A 17,314-nucleotide genomic window follows, 5' to 3' on the forward strand; every position below is an offset into this window, starting at 1 on the left:
TCGGAAAAGTGTGGTGCTGATAACACCAAGTCAAGGGTTAAGATCCCCTTACCGGTCATCTATTTAAACAAAAAGGAAATGTGGTAATGAGCCTCATGGCATCTTTAACTGTGAGCATGTTTTGTGGGCCAACTTTTCTTCTGGTATAGAGGCTATAATTTACTTACCTTGCATTGAAACAGTAGTGTACTTTTCTTTGCAGTCTTCCAAATCCCATGTCAGCAGAGCAGTACTTGAACTTTGCCTTGCATTTTCAAAATACCTGAGTAATCTGCAGAATGGGATGCCCCTACTCAAGCAATTGTGTGATCACATTCTTCTTAATCCTGCTATATGGATTCATACTCCAGCCAAGGTAAAATTGATAGTGATTTTGTATTTTATTGTCTTTGTGAATTTTTTGTGCTTGAGAAGAGTGATAATTATGAGGATTTTCTTTTATCCTTTTACATACTTTTATGTAAGGTTTCAGTGGTTTGCATTTTTTTGACTAAGCATTCTCTTTCTTTCCAGGAAAATATGCAAGTCAGTATATATTTTCTTTTTCCTTTTTTGTAAAGCAGTGTCATCATTTTAAAAAATGCAGCTATGGTCTTTATGTTCTGCTGTTAAGTCAAATCAAGTTTTATTTGAGAAATATTTTGTTTACTAAATATAAATCAAAGTTGGACAGTTCTAATGTAAATATAATGTTTCCTAGCAACTGTAGCTCTGTTCTATTGCAAATATGCACCTATTTTTTCCCATTCCTTAAGAAGTCTCTGCTCCTACTGTCTCCCTCCTTTTTACACACTTTGCTTTCCATCAACATGATGAATTCCAGAATTTCATTCTTACAGGTACAGCTGAAACATCACTCTTTCCTTGAAGGCATGATATACTGGTCTCATTTAATCATTTTAATTTCACCTTAATTCAAGTTTTAATAATATGTTTTTACAAAATAATTTTTTTAGTACTGTAACAACAAAGCAATTACTTCTATGTGAATATAAATGAATTCGTGATAGTGTATGAACAAAATCTTCAATAAGTCCAAATGTACTAACTTGTCCTGAAAATTCAATAGTGGCTTAATAGCTTTAAGCAGAACTTGAAACCAAGAAATTTTTATTAAATTGCATAATTGTATTCATCTTATCTACAAGTTTTATTTTATTAGAAGTTGTGTTATTTCAAATGCATTATTTTCCTCTCTCTCTCCCTCCCCCTTTTGGTCCACTTTCAGTGCATATCATTGTTTAGGTTGAAATACCACATAACTTACTCTAAAAGAAAAAAAGTCTGCAAAGGTTTTTGCTTTTCTAGAGTCATAATATCTTATTTTCAGCTAGTCTTTTCAAATGTTAAACAGAAAAACAGCTGCTGACTCTGATTGCCATTTGGAAATAATCAAAGGAGGCAGCTGGAGGTTGTAGCTTTTTATCTGCAGGTTAAATGTGACCTCTTTCTCTTCTATGACCCTCAGTCTTATTTCTTTTCAAGGATTATTTCACGTAACTTTTAAAACTTTTTACTAGACACTTTTTTGTCTTACTAACCAGCATATTTGTAAGGCTTTGTGTCTCTTTTGATGTGGTCAGAAAACCTCTTTTTAAATACTTAGTTGTAGGGGAATTTTTTAAAAATGTCATCATATGATTTCCTTAGGTTCCTAATGTTATTATAGTCTATTTGTTACCTTCTACTTTTAATAACTTTTCTTAATTTCCTTTTTAGAGTTTGCAATTGATTTGATAATATTAAACTTGCCTCTTTTTCAGCTGTCTGCTTTATGTATCCATGAGGGGCTTTATCTGCTTTTATTTTATCATAAAGGTAGTTATCACGGAGGTTAGATACATATTTTGTTAGACTTGAAGGTCATGTAGCTTGCTGGGAGGATGGGGGAAGGAGCCCTTTAAGAAAAATAATACAGTATAATGCACACAAAATTAGTTTTAGGGTCTTGGAAGGAACATTTATAGATGAGTGATCATAAAATTTAAACTTCATTAGCTTCATGGTAAATCTACATCTGGTTACCAAAGGTCTGGATACATGAATCAACCTTTCATTTGCAAAAGGGAGCTAACAATGATTTATAATTTCTATTTATCTTAGATTTGCTTAGAGACAATCTTTTAATGACCTAGCAGGTGATAAGAATTTTCTTGTCTATAAAGGTCCTTTGATGACTCAACAAGTATTTGTTGGATGACTCCTTTATGCTGGGCCCTGTGAATACAGTGGTGAACAAGACAGACTTGATTCTTGCCCTTATAGAATTTAGATCTAGTGGGAAAGACAGATGTTAACACATAATTTGTACGGTTAGTGGATAATATAATGAGTGAATGAGGGAAGGATTATTCGTAGTTAGCATATGATTAATCTCCATTGAAGTCCTCACTTTCATTCATCTCTATGTGTTGCTATACTATTCATTTTTCTTTAGCCACAGTATTCTCAGTAGACTGATTTTCTCCAGTTTTCCATTTTTCGGGTCTAATTTATCACTTTTCTGCCAGAATTCTTTTATGTAATTAATGTATCACTCTCATGAGATCACTTCTTAGCTCTAAAACTTTTCATGGTTTCCCACTGTTTTCAGAATGAACTAGTTCCTTATCTAACATTAAACCTTCCTGTCGGTTCTCCTTTCTAGGTTTTCTAGCCTTACTCAAACATTCTCAGGTTAGCACATACTGAAAGTTTTCCCTAGAGCAGTGGTTCTCAGTCTTGGCTGCTGACAGAATCAGTTGGGGGAGGTTTTTAAAAACAAATACAAAAACAGAATTTCACCTTTTCCACCTGAGATTCTGATTTCATTGGTCTGGGATGGGACCTAGGCATCAGTATTTAAAAAAAAAAAAGTTTTATAGATATTTTAATATGCAGTCAGGATTGAGAACCATTGTTCTAGATATAGGGAAACCTTTTATTTCAACCATCATTTTCCTTGTTTGAAATTTCCCTTCTTGTTCTGTCTACCTTTCCTGCTATTCATGTTCACAGCCTATCTTAATACCTACTTTATTAGTGAAGCTTTTCTTCACTATGATAGTTTCTCTGGACTCTGAATTTATAGTATTTATTTATTTATTTTTTCACCTTATTTTTAATTTTTAAAATTTTATTGAATCAAAATTGATTGTACGTATTTTTGGGGTTCAACATTGAGATATGTTGATCAAATCAATATTACTAGCATATATATATTGTTACAAATGTTCTTATTCTTTATGCCCCTTGTCCAATCTCTCCCTATCCCCCTCTCCCTCCTCCTCCACTGATAACCCTAGATTTCTTCTCTCCCTCTGAAAGAATAAAGGTTACTCTGTTGATTTGTTGCCTGGGTGTTCTGTCCAATGCTGAGAGAGATGATCTGGTCCCCCAGTATTATCATAGAACAGCTGCTTCTTCTGTCACTCTGAAATGGGCTTTGTGGAGAGAGACAACCTTTTCTTTTCTTTATCTCTCCTGGTTACTCTCCTTGTGTCAGTGCACTCCAGTGGCTGGTGGACCATCTGCGTGGTTGTGGCGTCTTCCACAGCAGTCATGGTTATTGTGGTGGCTGTGGTGGGACACCCACATGGAGGTGATGTTTTTGGTGTGCTCCTTGGTGCTGGTGGTTTACCTGGTTGTGGGGAGTGTCTGGTCCCCAGCTCCATGCCTTGGGTCCCCATTGGGCCCTGAGGTGCTGGAGTGGTGTGCCTGGTTATGAGAGGGGGGTCCGGTCCCCTTCTCCATGCTTCGGGTCCCTGGGCGGTCCCTTAGGCACTGGCGTGGTGTGCCTGGTTGTGGGAGAGGGGTCTGGTCCTCTTCTCCATGCCTTGGGTTCCCAGGCAGGCCCCGAGGCATTGGTGGTGTGCCTTGCTGGAACTTGTTTTTTCTCCTTTGCTTACTTCTAACATGGGGGAACTTCCTGTGGGAACCAGTACTTGAGCTGTGTGGTTGAGCTAAATTGTTGCTTTGCTGCTGTTTCCCTAGGGAAGGCTTTTTGTTCAGCTTAGGGTTTAATGGTTGACCTTATCTTGACTTCCGCTCTCCAGAGACTCGGTGCACCTGGGTTGTGTAGAAACTCTGATCTGGGCCTGGGTCTCCTCATCAAACTGCACACCATGTAATTCTGCACTCCTGACCAGTCTCCTGTGAGTGGTCCTGTGCTGACTTGGGGTTGGATCGGCTGTCCTTGCTGTGCCCCAGTGCTTCTCGGTGGACCGTCTCCCCCACCTCCTGTGCTCCAAACACTTCACATGGAACTGGCCCTGCACCGGTCCCCTGAGATGACTCACTGGCCTCTGAATGGCTCCCCTTTTTCAGCTGTTCTGGCTCCTCAGTCCTGCTTGGGTCCACGGGAATCCCACTAGTGGTCCTGCCATCCCAGGGGCCACCAAGGTCCTCTTCTCCCCCACTGCATCCAAGCAACTCCATCTGAAGGGCACAGCTGTGGCCTCCACTGTCTCATGCTCCATGCACTCAGCAGCTCCACCATCAAGGTGGCTGTGGCCTGAAGTGCTCAGAGCAGTTTTTCCTTTCTCATAGTGGTTTCTCCTGCCTTCATGAACTCTGTAGGTCTCTCCTCCTCTTCCCCTGAGCTCCAGCGGCCCCAGCTTGGCTGATGTTACATTTTTATAGTTGAAAATTAGTTGATTTGTGTGAGAGAGTGACACTGGGGACCATCTATTCTGCCATCTTGACCAGAACCTGAATTTATAGTATTTAATAGCTCTGTGCCACTCAATTAATTGTGTATTGCCTCATGACCTTTTTATGTCAGTAGGCATATTTATTATCTTTGATTTTTTGCTTAATTTTGTATTTTTCATCTTCTCAACATAAAATGACAGCATATGTGCCATTTTATTCCTGTAATACATTGCTATGTGTAAAGGTAGATGTACGTATTTGCTGAATGACTAAAGTAACGTGATTAAGAGTTTGAACCATGTCGTAGGAAGTGTATAATATTGCTTTGGTGAGAAGTAGATTGGACTTATCCATTTGAACAGCAGTAGCTACGTCAAAATAATTTTATCTTTCAGCAAATCAGTGGATTACATGTCTTTCTAAACTAGTCATCTTCTAAGCCCCACTTTAAAGAAATTTTAAATTTTAATTGACACACTGTAATTATATGTACTTATGGGATACAGTCTGAGGTTTTGATACATATATATGTTGTATAATAATCGGGTTAGGATAGTTAATGTATCTGTCACCTCATGCATTTATCTTTTCTTTGTGGCGAAAACATTCAAAAGCCTCTCTTCTAGATGTTATGTAATTTGCAAAACTTAAGTTCCACTTTTAGGTGATTCAGAATCTGCCACTTTTCACCATGTAGTATTACTAATTGACTCCCTCATTCATTTAACCTTGACTGTTTATTTGTAGGGCAACTGGAAGATAAGTACCTAATTTTCGCTTTCTAAAGAAATCGGTAGGTGATACTGAGGTATTTTGCAGGGTTGGAAATGAAAATGCCCTCATTGTTCAGGAGTGTAGCATGAAAGTTCAGTTGTAAATGATCAGGAGTAGTTTGGTCTGTGGTCAAGGGGAGAATATATCTATACTTTTTCGTATGAACTGGCTCGTTAGTTCAGTTGGCTAGAGTGTGGTGCTGATAATACCAAGGTCTAGGGTTTGATGATCCCTGTACTTGCCAGCTGCCAAAAATAAAAAAAAGTTCATTTTATAAAAAATATTCACTAGCAATAAAATGAAAAGTTCTTCGGGCCGGCCCCGTGGCGCACTCGGGAGAGTGCAGCGCTGGGAGCGCAGGGACGCTCCCGCCACGGGTTCGGATCCTATATAGGAATGGCCGGTGCGCTCACTGGCTGAGCGCGGTGTGGGCGACACCACACCAAGGGTTGCGATCCCCTTACTGGTCACGAAAAAGACAAAAAAAAAAAGAAAGAAAGAAAAATTCTTCCTTTCAACATGAGAGTAGAGCAAAAGCAGTCCTTATTTTGTACTGCTCTAAGTACTGGAGTATAGTTGTTGGTGAATTTTAGAGCCTAATTTTACTGAAATTTTGTTTTAAAATGTGCAGTGATGGGGTAGAACTTACATTCTTTGTTTTCTCTTATTAACAGCTTATATTTTGAAGTTAATATGAACATTTATAAGTTCTTATGTATTTAGACTATTTATAAATAAGACTAGTGGAATTCTTTCCTGTTGGGGAGACATGATATACATGTTTAGATATTATAATGTTATGATTAAAATACTAGATTAGAATCTTTGTAGTAATGAGCTAGTATAACAGAATTCTATTTTTCTGATAAATATTCCTCAAGATAAATGTTACATTTTTCTATGGTTTTCTTTCTTTTGATTTATTCCTATCTTTTTTCTTTTGAGTTACTTCTATTTTTTTTTTCTTTTGAGTCATTTCAGCTTCTAATTTTATGCAAAACAAAGAAAAATACTACCTCTTTATAGTATTGTAAAATACTACAGTATTTACATAGTATAGTAAAAATACTACCAATTATGCATAGCGTAAGTAATAAGTATTATAAAGAAGTTGCGTATGCCAATGAATAAATTGCTGATTGCTAAATAGGAATCAAAGAGGTATTTCCATGGAATAGTGGTGCAACATTCAATATATTTGGGGTACTGACTTTATAATGCTACTGTAAAAGAAAAAATTGCAAGGCTTGGTTTTATAAGGCGTATGTGTGTGTGTGCTTGTGTGGCAGTGGATTATGTGTTATCTAACATGGATGTTATCAAGCTCAGTGTCTTACTTTTTGGAGCAAATATGATGCAAGTAAAGCATCCAGAGGGTGTTACTGGAAACGGGTATAATGCTGGTGGAATTTTTTGATATAAGTTCTTCATTTTCATTCTGTAGGTTCAGTTGATGCTCTATACTTACCTGTCCACGGAATTCATTGGTACAGTCAACATATATAATGCCATTCGGAGAGTTGGAACAGTGCTTCTCATCATGCACACACTGAAGTACTACTACTGGGCAGTGAATCCTCTGGATCGAAGTGGTATCACCCCAAAAGGATTAGGTATGTCACCTCTGTCTATGCATTATTTTACACATATGCCATCTCAGGATTTTAGTTTTTGTTTTTTGTTTTAACCTATATTATATTATTCTGGCAGTTTTTGAAAACTCATTTTGGCAAAATTTTAATCTTACTGATTCGAACAGTTAGTTTTTCCTAAATTGTGATTGCCAGTGGTTAATAACTTGCTTCTTTGATGGAATAACACTACTTGTGCTGGTTTGAGTTGTTTGGAGAGCAAGTATGACTAGCATGGTTGTTGTAAGGCACTGAAAATGAGAAGAAATTCTTAATTACTGGTATTGATGCTGAGATCAATTATCACAATGAAATTAACTGAAAACTGTTCGAGACATGGCATTTTCTTGCAGAAGTACAAGGTATCTGCTTCTAATAAAGATATAATGAAATTACAATATTTCAGTAATTATTTTCCTTCATAATCAGGACGAACTTATTGAAAGGGTAATATTCAATGAAATTAACTGAAAACTGTTCGAGACATGGCATTTTCTTGCAGAAGTACAAGGTATCTGCTCCTAATAAAGATATAATGAAATTACAATATTTCAGTAATTATTTTCCTTCATAATCAGGACGAACTTATTGAAAGGGTAATATTCATTTGTCATGTCAGCAGTTTGTGGAAGAGGTCAAAATAAAACTTGACACATGGTGGCTCTTTTAGTTGTGACTGTTGCAAAACCTGTTTCAAACAAGCTTATGTCAAAAAAAGAAGTTGATCAGCTTATATGAATTGGCAATTTCAGGTACAACTTGGTTCAGAGTATGGCCATAGGACCTAATTTGTCTCTCTACATTTACCAGTTCTTCTATGTTGCTGTTTTCACGTATTCTTTCACTTTGTAGTAAGTGAGCAGCCAGTCCACCCTCTCATTCTGACAACTTTAAATCCAGGAAAAGAGCATCTGCCTATATGAAGCATTTCCAGCAAAAGTCTCTTTTAGTCTCTTTGTATCTCATTGGCTCTGATTGCATTGTGTGCCCATCTCCGTTGCAGTAACTGTTCTGATTGCCCAGACATAGAAGTGTACCCCACATTGAAATACATGGCCTGACAGTGAGGATGGATTCAGTCTCTTGATAAAAATTAAGGACTGTTGCTTGAAATTAGGAAATAGATGCTGAGGAGTCAAATAGTATACATCCTGATTGTAGAGTTTGGTTGTTGAGTGATTTACAAAGACAAGGTTTCGTATTTACATAATACTTTTTATATCACTTTCGAAATAAACTTGGTTTATTCTAAGAGAATATAGTTTCTATAATTTAGAAAGCTGTAAGGACTCAAAGAAGTTGTATGATTTGTTGAAGCTTTCAAGATTGTGGCAGATCTAGAACCAGGTCAAAATTTCCTGATGGCTATTTTGTGATGCTCTAGATGAATCATGTGCTGTCCTGGGTGCTAATTTTGTATTCTGGTCTTCATTTCATAACTGACTAGTGACCTTGGGAAAATCTCATATTTCAAATGAGAGAGCTGGACAAATTTTGTGATTCTATTCTAACTCTTTAGCTTATTCTTAATTATCATGTGGAACAAATTTAAATAATTTTCTTTCTATTTTAATTGATCTGTTCAAGGTCATGCTGGTCCTATCCTCTGGTGGTCTAGGAAATAGCTGTAAATAGTTGTTAGTAAAATTGTAGAATGTATGAGTCAAACAGGTACCTAACTTAGGATCCTAGAACAATGGGTATTTGGTTTCAAAAGCTTTCTACTTGGGAATTACATGTTTAAGACAAGAAAATTGACTTAATGTGAGCCATGTGCGACCAAGGACTTTTCCAAGCACAGAAGGAGATGTCAGAGGTAGTCCATATAATGTTTCCCTTCCTCATCAATGATACTGTGTGGTGATGCATACTTTTGAAATTTTTATATTTCTTACTGAATTCACATATAATATTAAAGTTTAGATTTTTCTTTGTAAACATCTGTTACCTTATTAATACTTGTAGGGTATTTTAAAACAAAATGTAAGTGTATATTATTATTGAATACACATTTTATTTATGTGTTACCTCATTTTTCTGTTTTGGAAATACTTTGGTCTATTCAAAATACAAATTTCTTTGTTATAGTTTCAACATTACTTATTTTGTACTTTTGGAGTATTGTATAATAAATTGCATGTGAGATTGAATGCTTATCTTTCTAGAGCCATAAAAGAGAGCTGACTATTTAGGAGAATGACCTGTATGTTTCTTGTAAATAAATGGAAAAATTATTGGGAATGAGAATTTTATACTTTTAGACAGCTTTGAGGACTTTGAAATACTAAATGTCTATATGTGTTTTTTTAAAGATGGACCACGACCTAATCAAAAAGAAATACTTTCTCTACGAGCATTCTTATTGATGTTCATTAAGCAGTTAGTGATGAGGGTGAGTCCTTATTGCTTATCTGATAGCATGCTGTGTATCGTAGCTTATAACTTCACATAAAATCAATCTTAGTGTATATATTCTTTGCTTTCTTGGTAGGGTTACACATTGGAAAATGCTTTGAAAGATGTTTATTTCCTTTCTCGTATTTTTGTTTTCTTTTGGGCATATGTGGGTATAAATTATTGTAGAATTGGAGATTGGTAATTGTAATATGTTATATGAATTTCTGTAGGAGCTTGAGTGTATTCATTCTTTGATTTAGCAAATATTTACTGATTTTCTATTAAGTACTATGTGCTATTCTTGGCACTGGAGATATAGTAGTCAACAAAGCTCCTAAAGGAGGTTTCATTTTTTAGTGAGGGCTCCTTGTGCCTGACATTCAGATTTTGAGAAATATTATTTCTGTACTTATGTACCAGATAGGTTTATCAGCCTTTAGAATTGATCATATTTTGTCCCTTTTCATTCTATTATATGTCAAGTAAAATTTCATACTATTTTTAAAGAAGATGTTTTGGTTTTATAAGATAGCAATCTGTAAATGTATTTGTTGCCAATATTTTATTCAGTATTTTCCTAAGTCATTTTATTTCTTATTCTTTACATTATACTTTATTAGCTGTCACATAATATTTTGGCAAGAAGACCTTACTTTTAGTATATCTTTCAGACTCAGATACCTTCTTTCCACTTATAGAAAAATTTATCTCTTGAATTGTCTGTTTTTTACTCTTTTCCAGTGTGTACTTTTTTTGTTTCCTAATTCTTTTAATTTATTTCTTTATTTTGACATTGAAACTTTATGATTAATATATTGATAGATTAGATTGGAAATTTTCATACTGAGCACATATTTAAAGTGTTTTTCCCACCAGAATTATTATTCAAGTTTTAGGTGCTTGATATTTTAGTTGGTAATTTTAGAAACTGTTCATTTTATTCTCCAAATTTAATTTTAAACAGAAAAGTCTTTTTCTGTATTTAGAGGAGTGGCAGGTGTGGATATCATTCTTTTACTTATCATTATTTATTATTTTTGCCTACTTCAGGATTTTATAGCTCTACTAAATAGGCTACTTTATTATATAAAGTATTAAGAATAGGATATTGATGTCAAATATCTTTTGACTTCTGTACTTTTTGGATACCGTATGTCTTTAGTGCTTCCTCAAATTCTTATTTTAAATTTATATTATATATTGTGTTATCTTTTTATATTTATAGCAGCTGACCAACTTGACAAATCTATGTGTATATTAATTTCTCTTTTTAAAAATGTTTTTTATATGTAAGCATAAGATACTTGTATTATGTTTTTGAAGGATTCTGGGGTAAAGGAAGATGAACTACAGGCCATTCTTAATTACCTACTGACTATGCATGAGGTAATATTGGAATTTCATATTTTGGGGTTTTATTTTTTGAAGCTACATTATGGATTTTTAAAGTAAAAAGTTAAAGAAATCTTCACTAATTATATGACTATAATGGGGAGTAAATGTGTCTAGGAATCAGATCTTAGCAATCTCCACTTAAATATTTTTTATTACTGCAAGATGGCTCTGAGAATAATCATGAAAGGCTTTAAAAAGTGTTAAAATTAGATTTCATTGAATTAGTAATAAAGTATATCAAAGCATACTTTCAGTATGTTTCCAGGAACTGGTGTAACAGATGGAAAAATAGATTATGAAAATGACTTAAAATGATTGGATTTTAAAATTTATTACACAACCTTTCTACTGATTTTGCATGTTCAAACATTAAGTTAAACAGCTCTTTGTAATGAGATTTAAAATTATGTGGTTGAAAGGGAGGTTGAAAATTAAATAGGTTGAGAAATCTGTTTCTTTTTTTCCCCTTTATTTTTTAGCACAGGGAAAATATAATATATGTCAGGTGTAATCTAACTAAATAATCTGATTAGGTTAAAGTATAAATAAGTAAAATTTAGAAATTGATTGGATATCATATGTCACAGCATTTTAAATGATAATTTACATTCCTGTATTACAACTTGTGTCTTGTGAATTAATAAATGTTTTACTATAGAATAGTGCCTTCTTTAGTCATTAATAAATGAGAGATAATGAGCAAACCTATCTTTGTTAATTGGGGCATAAAAGAACGGCATAAATTTCTTGATTGGATCATATTTGACTTAAAATCATTAATGATTATGATTTTTTCCTACTTGATTAGGTTATTCTGATCTTTTAGGTTTTCCTGACTAAATGTAATAGTTGAAGAGTTTTCAATTTCCTAGTAATCTGTTATTATATGTGATTTTGTTTTTCATTAACCCTGAGGGACTGAACAAATTACTTTGTAAGAGATAATCTGGAAGTCACAGTGATCCTCTGTTTTCCCTCAGTTTATTAATTCAGGGATCTTTTAGGTCCTTCAAATAATACTTTTCTAAAAGTTCAATGCCCTAGCTTGAGATCATTTATCTCACTTATTGAAAATTAGATATATAAGTACCTTCTATAGCAAAAAATCAAAGCCAGTAAGAAAACCTAGAGTCAGGGCAACCAAGTGAACTAAGCTCTAATCGCTGCTTTCATTTTCCTTTTTGGGTCAGTATTGCTCAAGTTTGCCCTAATGATATGCCATAGTGGGATATCCAAAAAAGGCAGTGAAGGATTTTCATGAAGATTTTTTTGGGGTCTAGAACTCATATATCCTGCAGTGCTGATGTTCTGTAGATGTTATCCCGTTGTACCACATATAGTAGTATGTTGATTCATATTGATTATCTTCATCTTTAATGCTGACAAGAAATAATATACGAGAACTATCCAGTTATCATTTCCCCAAATTCCCATTTCCCAAAAAGAATTTTCTTTTAGGATAATTTCTTGGGTGGCACAGTGAACAAAATATTCCAGGTTAAGTTTAGGAAATGATATAATAGTTGTCCCTTCACTACCACAGATTCACTGCATTTTTTATCATATTAAAGGCTCTAATGTGTCTTGCTGTACCAAAAAAGAATCACTTAGTTAACTCCTCCCCCCAGTTTCTTGATGTATAAGCCTTCTTTTAAAAAACAAAACTGTTGGGCCGGCCCGGTGGCGCACTGCTATAGTGCGCCGCTTGGGAAGCGCGGTGGCGCTCCCGCCGAGGGTTCGGATCCCACATACAGACCGGTTCCCGCTCACTGGCTGAGCGAGGCGCGGGAGCAGCACCGAGGGTTGCGATCCTGTTGCCGGACACGGAAAAAGACAAAAAAAACATCCCGCTCACTGGCTGAGCAAGGCGCGGGAGCAGCACCGAGGGTTGCGATCCTGTTGCCGGACACGGAAAAAGACAAAAAAAAAAAAAAACAAAAAAACTGTTAAGTCAGATCTACTGTTTCTGTAGAATATGTTTTTGTAAATCTTGATTCAGTATAACATAAAAGACAATTTATTTCTTTGATTAAGAAATTATTTGACTATTTTGTGGTATGTATTTGAGTTAGACAGATGAATGTGTATATTTAAAGAACACAATTGGTTTAAAACAGGTATATATTGCAGATACCAGTATGTGTACTTATTTTTCTAAAGTTGAAATTTCTATTGTTTGGGAAATATTCGGTATTCAAATAAGTTCTTTTTTCCTCATTTTTATTTTTAAATTTCTAAAATGATTGTAGGATGACAATCTAATGGATGTCCTACAGCTGCTTGTTGCATTAATGTCAGAACATCCTAACTCTATGATTCCTGCTTTTGACCAAAGGAATGGATTACGGTAAGAGTTTGTATGTTAAGAGTTTTAATGTATTTAATATTAGGGGTTAGTTTGAAAATATTGGGAAAATTCTTTAATATGAAAAGTATTATTTGATCTCATGAAATGAGTTTACAGCATGAAATGAGTTCAGATTTAAGACCCATTTATTTCATGTCTTATGTTTTTGAAGGAATCTTTAATTATAGTGGCTGTGTTACTATTTAGTACTGTTTGTGAAGATAGAGAAATAATTCCAGTATTTTGTATGGTGTGTGCTATTGTAGAGCTATTGTAAGGCTGAATTCTTTAGCAGAGTTATATTTAGGTCCTAGGACAGTCATATTCAATTGTGATCCAAAAGCAGCTCTCTATCTTCCCTTTAAAATACCACTTTCTCCACCTCCCAATTTCAAATCATTATTGTATTAGTTTGCTTGGGCTCCCATAACCAAATGCTATAGACTGGGTGGCTTACACAATAAAAATTTATTTTCTTACAGTTCTGGAGACTGGAAGTCCAATATCAAGGTGCTAGCATCATTGGTGTTGGGTTGCAAACATCTTCCCTCTCACTGTGTCCTCACATGGCAGAGAAAGAGAGCAGAGCAAGCTCTCTGGTGACTCTTCTTATAAGGATGCTAATCGTATTGGATTAGGGCCACACCCTCATGACCTTATTTAACCTTAATTACTTCCTTAGAGGCCCCATCTCCAAATACAGCCACACTGGGGGTTAGGGCTTTACCATCTGAATTTTGGGGATACACAAATATTTAGTCCATAGCAATCATCAGCAACAAAAACAATACCATTGTTTTATGTATAAGGAAGTTTAAAATCTTTAATTTAATGAAAAGGTTTCTGGGCCACAGAAGTTTAACTACTACTTTGAATGATCAGCTATAGTAACTGTGTAGTTATAATAAATTTCCCACATTGATCTTCTGTTATAACTCCTTTATTTGGTATCTTTTAACATTCAATCTCTATAAGACAGAAATTGACTTTATTCATTATACTTACAGTCTTTTTTTTTTTTTTTTTTTGGTGGCTGGCCAGTACAGGAATTGAACCCTGGACCTTGGTGTTATCAGCATCACACTCTAACCAACTGAACTAACCAGTCAGCCTATTCATTATACTTAAACTTTGTATTTTCAGAGTTATCCAGAGAAACAGAACCATTAAGAGGGGGAGTGTGCATGTGTGTATACACATGAGAGCGAGATAGAGACAGAGACAGATTTATATTAGAGAGAAAGAAAAATCGAGAGGTCGAGAGAGATTTATTTTAAGGGATTGGTTTACATAATTGTGGAAGCTGGCAAGTCAAAAATCTGTAGGGTAGGCAGGCAGGCTGGAGACCAGGGAAAGAGTTGATGTTTCAGTTCAAGTCCCAGGGTGATCTACTGACAGAATTTCCTCTTCCTTTTTTCTGTTAAGGCATTCATCTCGTTGAATGAGGCCCACATACATTACGGAGAGTAATCTGCTTTATTCAAAAATCTACTGATTTAAATTTAGTCTCATTCAAAAAATACCTTCACAGAAACATGTAGAGTAATGTTTGGCCAAATATCTGGAAACCGTGGCCTAGCCTAGTTGACACATACAATTAACTATTACAAGGTATAAAGTAATCTATAGTTTGTCATTTACTTATAGTTTTACTGCCAAACAGAAATTACTTTCTGTTTTCTTTCACTACCATCTAATAATCGCTCCTTTGAAATAAATCAGATTACCCACCTAATTATTTGATGAAACAGTGTGAGTCACAAAGAGAAAGATACTGAAGACAAAAATCCAGAGTAGTAGATAAGAACATGTGAAAGAATTATTATGTATATTGTTCAGACACTTTAGGATTTTAAAGCAGAATGATGCTTAATGTCCTTTTAAATAAAGAAAAGTCCTTTAACTGTTTGGTCTTCATTAGTCAGGCAGCTTTAATTTGCTACCTTATCACTCTGTTCTAAGTACTGTGAGTTTTTATTTTAATAGATATTTGGCAAGTTTTTTTTTCTTCCTATCCAAGTATGTATTCATGAAACTTCAGTGAACTACCCAGTATCTGTCAATTTGCAATCTTTGGTTCATGGTGCCTGTATTGGTTTTCAGTAGGATTTCCAGACTTACTGTTTGTATTTTCATAAAATTTATATTTTCATAAAATAATATAGTCTTTATATTTATCAAGAAACTACAAAGGATGGATATTCTTAATAAGCATCTAGGCTTCTTCTTCTTTTTTTTTTTTGTCTTTTTCCATGTCCGGCAACGGATCGCAACCCTCAGTGTCGCCCCCGTACTGGACCGGGACTGGCAACGGGATCGCAGCCCTCGGTGTTGCTCCCGCGCCTCGCCCAGCCAGTGAGCGGGAACTGGTCTGTACGTGGGATCCGAACCCTCCGCGGGAGCGCCGCCGCGCTTCTCAAGCGGCGCACTATAGCAGTGCGCCACCGGGCCGGCCCTAGGCTTTTTCTAAGATTGAAATCTTCCCTCTAATAAAAGTCAGACCCTTTTTATTCTCAGTAGGCATGTTAACACAAAACAAACTAGGCTTGTAAATATTTTTATTACTTTTGTACACATTTCTTTCTTTCTTTCTTTTCTTTTTTAGCAGCTGGCCGGCATGGGGATCTCTTTTGTACGTGTTACATGTTTATTAACTGAGTTTCAGAAAACGTTAAAAGGTTTATGTAAAGACTTAGTAGTTTTGTGTTTTGTTTTTGGTCCCAAAGGATGTAATCTTATAACTTAATTTTCTTAGTATTTGTACAGATGTAGTGTAGTTTGTGGATTAGTTTAGGATTTTACTATTTTTTATTTTAAAAATAGTTGCAAGGTAGCAAGATAGACATTTAAATATTAGTAAGCATTATTATTCTATCGAAAATCTTAGCAGTGAAACTTTGTACTTACGTACTTTTAGTCTTCAGGTGTGAATTCTTGGTTCACAGTGGTATCTCAGTTTCGCTAGGTCTGACTAACTTCTTTGTTCCTGTTGCTAACTCATCTTAACATCCACATCTTGCAGTTTTTTGATTTCTTAACTTTAGTGACCCTTACTGCCATTCTATTTAATATTTCCATTCCTGTTTTAAAAATCTAGATCTTTTCAGCATAGGAATGTTTCTACATCAGAAATTTTAAACTCCAGTCTTTCATCACAACCATCTGTCTCCCTCCATTTTTCTAATATCACCCTTACCCAATGCTCTTCAGCCTCCTGGAGACTTTTGTCTTTTGATCTTGCTATTTTTATCCCAGATTGTCATACTTCCTCTGCTGTTGTCTACCTCCTTCCTAGCCTGGTTGATTGCTGGAACTGATTTCTCATGAAAATTCCCTTTGCTCTTGTCTTGTTATTATCTGCTCTTGAGAATTCTAATCTAGATCAGTCTCGGTAGGCACTGTCTCAGCTGCTGGGGAAAAAGTCGTGCAGCTGTGTATGTTAAAACTATTATAAATTCACGATCTTTAAAGTCAGCTATACTTTTAACATTGTTAGACATTTTTATTTATTTCTTTAGATAAAATTCCAAGTTTTTTACAACTTTCTCCTTATTCTCAGCAGCAACAGCCTCATTTATTTATTAAAGCTATAAAGGGGAAATTATTTCAGTTTCCATCTTTTTTCCCCAAAGGTGTATATCAGAGCCCATTCTTACTTGGTTACATCTAGAAGTCGTGGATAAGTCCTCCTTCTTCCTGTTTATGGTTGTCCTGCCACCATTGCCCTTGATCATCTTACTTTCTGTTTCTTCTGTTGTTGCCTTTTGCTGACTGTTCCGTAAGGTTCTGTTTTTATAAATAAAAGTTTGTTGGGGCACAGCCACTCCCATTCTTTTAAATATTGTCTATGGCTACTTACATGCTACAGTGACAGAGTTGAAAGCTGGGACAGAAATGATATAGCCTACAAAACCTGAAATATTTACTGTCCCTTTACAGAGATGTTGGCCATCTCCTATGCTAAATAAATGCTAGAATATTTTTTTCCTTGACTGTTTTAAATCGCCTCTCCTTCTTATGTATTATTTCAGAATTGGGTACAACTATAGCAAAATGCATCTTTATAACTATGGGAATTTGGGTTAGATCCGTTTGTTTTTAATCTTGAATATGTTATGTATTATCTCATTTACTTGAG

General features: G+C 35.2%; 1 protein-coding gene across 1 annotated transcript in view; it reads left to right on the forward strand.

Moving 5' to 3' along the window:
- LOC103604436 (lipopolysaccharide-responsive and beige-like anchor protein) overlaps positions 1-17,314 on the forward strand; it is a gene marked incomplete at its 3' end in the record, with an annotated part of 161,417 nt that overhangs the window by 115,213 nt on the left and 28,890 nt on the right. Inside the window, exons 12-16 of the mRNA XM_008588988.1 lie at positions 203-355; positions 6,851-7,019; positions 9,350-9,429; positions 10,758-10,820; positions 13,079-13,176. Coding sequence (XP_008587210.1) covers positions 203-355; positions 6,851-7,019; positions 9,350-9,429; positions 10,758-10,820; positions 13,079-13,176 — 563 coding nt within the window. The remainder of the gene's footprint in view (positions 1-202; positions 356-6,850; positions 7,020-9,349; positions 9,430-10,757; positions 10,821-13,078; positions 13,177-17,314) is intronic.

The sequence above is a fragment of the Galeopterus variegatus genome, unplaced genomic scaffold, assembly GCF_000696425.1.
Source record: "Galeopterus variegatus unplaced genomic scaffold, G_variegatus-3.0.2 Scaffold5142, whole genome shotgun sequence".
Taxonomy (NCBI): Eukaryota; Metazoa; Chordata; class Mammalia; order Dermoptera; family Cynocephalidae; genus Galeopterus; species Galeopterus variegatus.